General features: G+C 49.6%; 3 protein-coding genes across 3 annotated transcripts; 1 reads left to right on the top strand and 2 right to left on the bottom strand.

Moving 5' to 3' along the window:
• Positions 1-3463: 3463 nt before the first annotated feature.
• LOC144249185 (histone H3) lies at positions 3464-4109 on the bottom strand. The gene has a single exon (XM_077791410.1). It carries the CDS (start codon positions 4052-4054, stop codon positions 3644-3646), a length of 411 nt encoding a protein of 136 aa, XP_077647536.1. The 5' UTR covers positions 4055-4109; the 3' UTR covers positions 3464-3643.
• Positions 4110-5113: 1004 nt separating this feature from the next.
• Positions 5114-5522, bottom strand: LOC113178565 (histone H2A type 2-A). Its single transcript, XM_026382825.2, has one exon. It carries the CDS (start codon positions 5504-5506, stop codon positions 5114-5116), a length of 393 nt encoding a protein of 130 aa, XP_026238610.1. The 5' UTR covers positions 5507-5522.
• Positions 5523-5753: 231 nt separating this feature from the next.
• On the top strand, positions 5754-9053 carry LOC113178564 (histone H2B type 2-E). Its single transcript, XM_026382824.2, has one exon. The coding sequence runs from the start codon at positions 5888-5890 to the stop codon at positions 6266-6268; it is 381 nt and encodes a 126-aa protein (XP_026238609.2). The 5' UTR covers positions 5754-5887; the 3' UTR covers positions 6269-9053.
• The last annotated feature ends 1049 nt before the right edge of the window (positions 9054-10102 follow it).

Below are 10102 nucleotides of genomic sequence, written 5' to 3'. Positions count from 1 at the left end.
ATCAAGACCTCTGGAGTCCAAGCAGGAAGCAGGTTTGATTTTATTTTGCAGTTACCTTGTTTATCTACTCAGGCAGCCACCAATACAAGTCCTGGCCAACTGTCCCTGCAGTGACTAATCGAGGAGTGGGCCTTGGAGCAAGTGCAGGGACTACACCTGTGGGGTAAGGGGTCTGCACTCACACGCCTAGCACGGGAGAGTGGTTTGCCACATTTGCAGTACTCCATGCACTTGTCCCCACACACATTCCACAAGCAAGATGCCAAGCATCTAAGTCCTCCATCTTGGCTATCCCTTGGCATTATTCAACTTTCTAATATTTGCTGGACTATTTAGTAAAAAGTGATATATCATTATTGTTTTAACTTGCCTTTCTCTGTTAATTTTATGACTGTCTCAACGTATATGTTAGATTTTGTGCTTTCTCTTCTATACTGAGTAAAACCTATCCCCTTCCCGGTTTAGCATCAAGACTCTAAATAAGCTGGCCTCCAAGTCCCCACCACTGAAAATTCCTTTCTTATTACTGGTCTTGGCCTGGCTTGTGGACTTCTCACCTCTCATAGTTCTCTTTTATCTTTCTGTTTTTTCTGCCTCCACTAGACTTCCCCAAAGTTTTCTTATAAGGCTCCAGAGTTGATGTTTCCCTCTGAACTCTAGATAATCCAGTCCTTCTTCAGCACTTACCAGCTTGCCATCAATTAGTACATGTCCTCTCCTCATAGAGACCAAAGATCTGGTTCCTCTTTCTATCAATTTATGTCTTCCAGGTTGAAGAGATGCTGGAATTGTTACTGAACAAAACAATTTTAATCTGAGTGATGATTTCACTTTGTTCTTGGCAATTTTCTCTAGTGCAGTGGTTTATAGTTGCAAATTGTGACCATTAGCAGGTGAGAAAATCTATTTAAAAGATGGGAGTCAGCATTTTTTTGGCCCATTAAACAGAATAGGACTGAAAATATCAAAGTGTGGCAGGAAAAAAACAAAAGCATTCCGTACAACTTGTTCCAATTTTAGGTGTGTATGAATATGTAATATAAAATGTACCTTGCTGTAATTTTCAGTCAGCAGAAATCAGTTACTATAAGATATACAATATCTCTGTAATTCTTGCACATATAGTTTTCTGAAGCAGTTAGTCAAATGATTTTTAAAAAGCAAAGCACAAGACCCAGGTTCAAGTTCTACCTCTGCCATCTTTTTAGCTTTGTGATTCACATTCTCTTCCTTGCCACACTGGTTTCTTCTTCTAGTCAACAGAATGAAAAAATTTTTAAAAAGGCTTCCTCTGAAAAAGTGAGTGAAAGATGAGTTATAAGACACCTGGGAAACCAGGTCTCCTTATATCTTATATGTCCTTATATCTCCTTATATGTGGTCTACAAGAGACTGGTCTTATGTTCAAAAGTATTCACCAATTTTTAAAATCATTTATTTATTTTGTATCAGGAATTGAACCCAGGGATGCTTAACCACTGGCACCACATCCCCAGCCATTTTTATTTATTGACAGGGTCTTCTTAAGTGACTCAGAGCCTCACTAAATTGTTGAGGCTGGCCTCAAACTTGTGATCCTCCTGCTTCAACCTCCCAAGTTGCTGGTATGACAGGCGTCTACTACCATACCTGGCAACACCAATTGTTTTTATGTCATTCCTTTTTTTCATGACATGATGGTAATTTAGACTTGTATCAATTAATATTGATGTCACCAATATTAATTTCAATGTTGATTATGCCATCAGTACCTATTTATTGAAACACGTGGAACTGTTCTACGAATCTATGTAAACTGTAATCATTCTTTTTATCTTCACTGCAATTCTGTGGGTGCAACTATTATCCTGTTTTACAATGAGGAAACTCAGGATCCAGGACTTTTCTCTTTGGAAGCTTTTTCTGAACTCAAGGGGTCTCAGGTCTCAATTCATAGCAGTGAAGTCCTCAAGCTTGTTTCTCAACCCCTTTCTCTGCCATCTGTTTAGGCAGACTTGAAAGATTCCCTTCAATGACAGGAACACAAAATATTAACCTATTCCTGACTGCATATCAACAATGCCACTGTTTTCCTTTGAGATTCAGTCAGTGAGACGTCCCAGTTTGAGAGGTGCCCAGACCAATGAGTTAAAGCAGTGCCATCATGGTGGCAGGTAGAGGACATAGAGGACTGGCACTGACTTCCCTAGTGTCTGATCAGCCACTCCTGAGACACTGGGTGTGAAGGTGTGCCCAAGCCAGCCTTGAAAGACTACTTCTTTAAATTCAAGAATACAGTCCCTATCTGTAGTCCTAGGCAGAACTTGCCATGATTCTGAAGCACACACGTGTGCCAATTCATCTCAGAGAGAGCTAGTGAGGCCTCACACTGCTTTCCCCTTCTGACATGTCAGAGACAAAATAGCAGATGTTTCTTCTCCCCCCTGTTGTACCTGTGTTGATTGCTTTTAACGTCCACTGTTCTGAGGCAAAAGAAAAAACATAAGACCTGGCTTCTTCCAGGTGCAAATAACAGGGAGGTTAAGAAGAGGTGTCATCTCTTTAAACCTTAAAAAGAAATTTCATGCTAATGTCTGGGTGGATGGATTCAAGACTAGTGGACCTTGAAACTTTTCTTATTCTAAAAACATAAGCTAATTTTTTAAATACAAAAAAAAAAAAAACAAAAAACCCAAAGTGTCACATAAGACCTACACAGCTATCTGCAAGAGGCCTGTGTAGAGAGGATGCTGCCAGCCCCATCCTCATACTCACCCCACGAAGTGGATTCCCACTTCTCAAATGTCCAGGAATCCCTAAGACTGACAGAGCCTTTCCTAAGGCAGGGAAATAATCCAGCCTACCTGGGTACCTGTTCTGCCTATTTTATATCACAAAATCTTGAGTTTCGGGCTACTCTTCTACACTTAACTAAGTAAATCTCTTAAAAACCTGAAAATGGGTCATCAGATATTTCTGAAGAAAACAAGTAACGGAATTACCAAGTCCAGAGAATTTAGAAACATGTCAGCTTTCAGAACTAGGATGGTTTAGTGGACATGGCCAGGGACTCTTTCAGTTAAGTAAGCCTCACAAGTGACTTGAGCTAGGTCATATAAATTGCCAATCCGGTTTTGGTTTACAAGTAGCTTTATCACCAGTATCCCCAACTGCAGTGAGCATAAGTCTGGAAAAAGTTCAGGGGCAATTTCCCGGAGAGGACAGGGAGGACATTTCCGGCGAGGGTTGCAGGCAAGGGCCAGGGCAGCCCAGGGCTACGGGCCACGAACCCCCTAGTGACTCAGCCGCGGGACAAGGTCGCTGGTGCCTCTCCTCCCGCCCTGGGCGACGCCATCGCCGGAGGCTGCCGGTTGCTTGAGGGTTCCCGGGAGAGGCGAACGGCGCTGAGCGTTAGGCTGCGACCATCCTAGGGCGGTGCGCGCCGCACAAGAAAAGAACCGGGCGTCCGGTAAGGCCGGCTGGGCTCTCCGCCCGCTGTGCGACCTTTCCCTTCCTTCCCTCCACCCCCTCGCCCCGGAGGGCGACACCACCGCCTGGAGAGCGGAGGAAGAGCGGTGCAGCTCCTTCCGAGTGTCGCCGTGGGTGGCTCTGAAAAGAGCCTTTGGATGCGATGGAACCTCGAGCCGGGCGAGCGCCTGACTTCTTAAGCCCGCTCCCCGCGGATGCGGCGGGCCAGCTGGATGTCCTTGGGCATGATGGTGACGCGCTTGGCGTGGATGGCGCACAGGTTGGTGTCCTCGAACAGCCCCACCAGGTAGGCCTCGCTGGCCTCCTGCAGCGCCATGACGGCCGAGCTCTGGAAGCGCAGGTCGGTCTTGAAGTCCTGCGCGATCTCGCGCACCAGCCGCTGGAACGGCAGCTTGCGGATCAGCAGCTCGGTGGACTTCTGGTAGCGCCGGATCTCGCGCAGCGCCACGGTGCCGGGCCGGTAGCGGTGGGGCTTCTTGACGCCGCCGGTGGCCGGCGCGCTCTTGCGGGCCGCCTTGGTGGCCAGCTGCTTGCGCGGGGCCTTGCCGCCGGTCGACTTGCGCGCGGTCTGCTTGGTTCGGGCCATGGCGGACAGAGGCACTAGCTCTCCGGCGCGGCGGCAGGGACAGTGACCTGGTGCCCGCCCGCCGCCGCAGTCTTTATAGGCACAGTCTTTTCCCGATTGGGCGGGGAGAAATTGAAAAGTCCCGCGCAGGCCGTCCGTTGGCTGTGACGTCACCCGCACCGGCCTCCGCGGTTGGTTCGGGCGGGACCCTGCCGCCCCGAGCGCCCCACGCCCCCTCCGCGGCCTCGCCTGCCCGGTCCGCTCTGCCCGCGCTCTGCCCACCGCGTCTTCTTTCCCTCCCTCTCGCGTCTTGGGTCGCTGCTCCGTCCGTCCGAGGGTTCCTTCCCTCTTCGGCCCTTCGTCCCCTTGGAGCACGCTGCCCGCGACGCCCTCCTCCGCACGCTTTGTGGCTCCCGAGTCGAGCCTCAACTTTTACTTGACCCCGGTCCCCGAACGCCTAGTCCCGCCTCCCTCCCGCTCCCGGGTGGCTTCGGGGCGGACCGTTCGTGCTTCTCGGGTGGGAGGGTTGTGTCCCCTCCGGGGCGCCACATCCCGCCTCTGGAGGCCTAGGCGACCCAGGCCCGCCGCGCTCGCCTGCAGCAGACAGGGCTTGCGCTGGTGACTACGTCCCCTAGGGGCTACCGGGCCTCCTTTGGGCGGGGGGGGGGGTCCCTCAAGAGCCCGAAAGAACGTGTGTGGGGTGGGGAGTGGTGTCACATACTGGTGGGAGCCACCGCCGCGGCGTTAGCGTTACTGACCCGGGCTGCCCGTGGAGCGGTGTCCGGTCCCCGCCGTGCTGGGCTCCAAGACTCACGGCCCACCCGGCAAGGGCCGGCAGACTCCAGGCTCAAGCCTCGGAGAGAACGGCCGGGAGCACGAGGCGAAGGGCTCTCCCCGCGCTCGCCGGCCGGCAGTCCCCTCCGGGTCACCGCTTACTACGGGGCGGGGGCAGGGGCGGTTACTGTAACAACTCCTTTCACTTGAGGGTGTGGGTGGCTCTGAAAAGAGCCTTTGATTTCACAGGCACCCCCTTCGGGGCGCGCGGGCTGCAGTGGGCGGCTACCGGACGCCTGTCCCACTTCACTTCCCCTTTGCCTTGTGGTGACTCTCCGTCTTCTTCGGGAGCAACACGGCCTGGATGTTGGGCAGGACGCCGCCCTGGGCGATGGTCACTTTGCCCAGCAGCTTGTTCAGCTCCTCGTCGTTGCGGATGGCCAGCTGGAGGTGACGGGGGATGATGCGCGTCTTCTTGTTGTCGCGGGCCGCGTTGCCAGCCAGCTCCAGGATCTCGGCCGTCAGGTACTCGAGCACCGCCGCCATGTAGACGGGCGCGCCGGCCCCCACCCGCTCGGCGTAGTTGCCCTTGCGCAGCAGGCGGTGCACCCGGCCCACCGGGAACTGGAGGCCAGCGCGCGACGAGCGCGACTTGGCCTTGGCGCGGGCCTTGCCTCCCTGCTTGCCACGGCCGGACATGACAGCGACAGTCAACACGACCAGCTCCCGCCTGAACACCCGGGAAGTCGCGGCAAACGGCGCCGCTTCACCCTTTTATAGGCAGAACGGCGATTGTCGGTGGTGTGCTCTCATTGGCCAAAGCACAGTTTTGCCCCATGACCAATAGGAGAGCTCAGTCAGAATCCGTTCATTTACATAATCTCGTCTCCCTCTCCTCCGCGCCGCCGAAAACCCGCGAATCACAGCGTGGCGCGATCGCGACCTTAATTTGCGTACGGCCGCTATAAGTACGCGGTCGTTTCCGGTGCGCCCCTGCGCTTCTCCTGCGCTGCGCTTCTCCTGTAGCGATAGCCTTCCCGGTCTCCAGCTGCCCGCGCTTCTTGCCTCTGGCTTCTCGCCATGCCGGAGCCGGCCAAGTCCGCTCCTGCCCCCAAGAAGGGCTCCAAGAAAGCCGTCACCAAGGCCCAGAAGAAGGACGGCAAGAAGCGCAAGCGCAGCCGCAAGGAGAGCTACTCCATCTACGTGTACAAGGTGCTGAAGCAGGTGCACCCCGACACGGGCATCTCGTCCAAGGCCATGGGCATCATGAACTCGTTCGTCAACGACATCTTCGAGCGCATCGCCGGCGAAGCGTCCCGCCTGGCGCACTACAACAAGCGCTCGACCATCACGTCGCGGGAGATCCAGACGGCCGTGCGCCTGCTGCTGCCCGGGGAGCTGGCCAAGCACGCCGTGTCCGAGGGCACCAAGGCGGTCACCAAGTACACCAGCTCCAAGTGAGTCCCCGCCGGGGACGCGCTGGCTTCCAAAGGCTCTTTTCAGAGCCATCCCACCTTTCAGTGAAAGAAGCTGTTTTTCCGCTGTTGCTTACACCATTACCCCATTCACCTGCATCTGCACGACAAGGGTAGAAGGGCCCCGTGGAACCGTAGTTGATAGTGTGTGCGTGTTTTACACACAGATGCCTTTTCCAGCGTGAATAGTTTTTGATGCTTACTGGTCATAGACCAATGTTGGTTTACTCGAGTAAAGGGGGAGGGTGTTAAGCAGTGCTTGTAAGCAGTTACACTGGGGCAGTTCTAGGATATAATCATTTTTTCTTGGTTCAGAAACTGATGTAAAAGTATATAGCAATTGTTGGATGAGTTCCATCACTTGTGAACTTTGGGATACCTTTTTTGAGGGGTGGGTCCAGGGGATTTAATTCAGGGCACTCAACCACTGAGCCACATCCCCAGCCCTATTTTGTTTTATTTAGAGATAGTTTCACTTGCTGAAGTTGCCTTTGAAGTTGTGATCCTCCTGCCTCAGTCTATCCAGCTGCTGGGATTACAGGCTTGCCGCTGTGTACCTGGCCTCCCTGGGTATCTTGATTGTAATTGAAGTAATTTGTAAAAATGCCTCTTAAGTTTGGTATTTTAGGTAAATAGAGTCAATAAGAATTTATTGCTCGTAATCAAGACATAAAACACTGTTAGAATAATACACCCATCTTTCCCCAGAAATGTTTCCAACGCTAAATATAAAATTAGCTTCATTTTCAGAGTACCCAATATAGCATAGGTCTTCATTTTTTTTTTTTTACTTTAAAGTACACTTAAAAAAAAGCAGCCACATAAGAACAGAAGATGAAGTTCTGAAATAAAGGTATAAAACTGTTAAACATCCTGCAACAGTGGCCTATATCCATCCTCTTGCTTTTGCTCATTTTTTTCTTAGATAATTATCTATCTTCAGGCATGATACACTTCCTCTCTGCCTATCAAACTAAAAACATAACTTATTTCCTAGTTATTGTGCAAAATCCACATACCTTCACTGAAAAAACAAAAACCAAAAAAATTCCAAAGCTTAGTCCCCAGGAAATACTTCCTGCCTTTGCTTGTGCCTTAGCTTTTTTTTTTTCTCCTCCATTGCTAGAAGGCACTACCCCCAGCATGCTGCACCCCTAGTCCTAGATTGTGCCTTATGTGGCTTTCCTGAGTAACAAGATAGATTGCCAAAGCCTCAAAATTTTGGTGAAAGCAAGGACATGGGAGTGAGGAGGAAAGGCTATAAGGATAGTTTGAGCTCTCAGAGTAGGAATATAAATTCATTTTAAGAGAGACAGGATTTGGGGTTAAAATCTAATTATATATGGAGAAGATAGTGATCAGCTTTTAGGTCTGGGGACACAGAATATGGGTAAGATAACAAAAAAGAGTTAATCTTGAAAGAGGGGGAGAGAGAGACTCAATGCAATTATATAATCCCATCACCAAGATTCATACTTACAGTTGTGAAAGCAAAGCTAACCTTTGGTTAAGACTCTGTTAAGAATATTTGTGCACATCATTTCCCACAATAAGGGAGAAAAGGAGGGGGAAAAGCCACAACACTTTTCATACTGACATACGACATGTTAAGAATACAGCAGTAAACAGAGTAGAAAAAAGTCTGTCTCCATAGGACTACATTCCAGTTGATGGATAAATGAAAATAAACAAAGAAATGTATAACAGTCAAAGGGTGATATGTACCATGAAGTAAAAGAGAATATGAAATGGAATGGATGTTATGGAGCTGGGGCCTTCTGAGAAACTGAGGAAGACCCCCTCTTCAAACCCTGATTCGTTAGATCAAGTCAGAAAGACTTCAGGAGTAACAGAAATGAGTTTGTTAAAGAGGTAGGAAAAGAAAGGGACACTCCCAAGGGACAGAGTGGGTCCTCTCAGAGAGGAGAGGGACAACATGCCTCTCCTGCACATTTTATTGGGGATCCCAGAGAAGTTTCCAGAGAGTCTTACCCAAGTCCACTTGACTTTTGACTGATATCAGGGTGACATCAGACTTTCAAGTATCCACTGCCATGGCAATTTTAGGTCACCCTGGCCCACGCTGAATGGTTCATATTGGATTCTGAAACATACATTCTGACAGATTTTATGGTTAGGAAGAACTATTCTTATCTCCCCGAGTTTCAGGATCTGGTCACAAAAGTCTTCCCTTCAGGATAACTTGGGTTCCTCTTATCAATATAATTTGGGGCCTGCATTTCTCCTACAGTGAACAGGTAGTTTGCTGGAGAATGTGACACACCCTATCCACTTAGGCCAGGCAGGACTACAAATTGCTTTTCGGAAAAGAAAGCATGTGGGGAGCTGTTGCAAGCCAGCCATGGGCTGTTTGTGTGAGCTATGAGCATTTGAGCACATGAAGGGACTGACATTGTGGAGCTGACAAGGGAGCTGACATTGCTGCTCTGACTGGGCTGTGTGATGTCCTTTTCCCTGGCTCTGAGATGGGTGTGGCTTTTCCAGATGTCAGTCAATCTGCTAACTGCAGACATCACCAAGCAACCCCCTGAAACCCAAACCCTTGCCTTATTTGTATTGGACTTTCTTGAGTGTCTTTCCTCCTAATAAATAGGGCTTCAGGCATGCTCTCCCTTTTGCCTGCCTCTCTTGCCTCCCTTGTGGGAGCTGGGGCAAAGGAGCCATCACTGAACCCCAAGAAATAAGTACTTTTTGTGTTTGTGTGATTATTTACTGCCAGCCCAATTCACCTGGAGTGACCCTGACTGATTTATTCATGTGTTGCGACAGGGAACAGCACAGTGGACCCATTTTATGGAATTATTCTCTTAACCTCATGTTCCCAGTATCCTCATCTGTCTATTCCCTAAATGGGAATAGCAAGTCTGATCAGTTAGTATCTGAGAAGAGACCCAAGAAGAGAGTTGAGAAGTTGATGTGACTCCATTTTTGAGAAACCAGCCTCTACCTCAGAGGAAAGCCTGTCCAAGGAAGGGGGTGTGACCTTTGTCCTTGGAAAGACCCACAGAGCACTCCTAGGCACATACCCACCCTGCTGAGTGGTTTGTCTGTAAATAACAGGAGAGATCTGCTGCCCCAGGTGTCCCGACTCAGTCAGGCTAGGTGAGGGCCCATAGCCACCCCCTAGCAACCACCAATCAGCATGAGACAGGGAAATACCTGGGATGCCAGATGACCCCCCAGTAGTTTATGGTGGTTGATAGCATGTTGAGAAAACATATAGTTTAGCATGTACACCCCTCATGGCTTAAACCAATCAGTTCAAAGGAATCCCCCTCTTGTACTGACCAATCACCCCTACCCAACTTGTTCCCACCAGTGAATGTGCTAATCAATGTTAATTTGAACAATTTCATTCCCCTTTATACCTTTCCTTTCCCCTCCCCTCCTTCTCCCCCTGATCTTCTGACTCTAATGATCCCCTTCTATTTGTATTATTATTTTAATTAGTGCATTATATGTAAAAGTTGTATTCATCAAGGTATGTTTGTATATGAACAAAGCATAATTTAGTAGATTTGGTTCCCCAGTACGTGCCCTTGCCTCCTTCCTCCCTCTTGATCTACTTTATTGGTCTCCCTTTATTTTAGTCAGCTTTTCATTGCTGTGACCGCAAGACCTGACAAGAGATATTGGCAGGAGGAGTTTATTTTGGCTCACTCTTTCAGAAATTCAACCCATGGTCAGCTGACTCCATAGGCCTGGGCCACATGGTGAGGCAGATCATCAGGCAGAAGGTTGTGGTTGACAGGACGTGGCAATCATGAAACAGAGCTCCATTCACAAGGGAGCTCCAACT

The sequence above is a fragment of the Urocitellus parryii genome, chromosome 11 (assembly GCF_045843805.1).
Source record: "Urocitellus parryii isolate mUroPar1 chromosome 11, mUroPar1.hap1, whole genome shotgun sequence".
NCBI lineage: Eukaryota > Metazoa > Chordata > Mammalia > Rodentia > Sciuridae > Urocitellus > Urocitellus parryii.
This window is presented reverse-complemented; position numbering and strand designations above follow the sequence as displayed.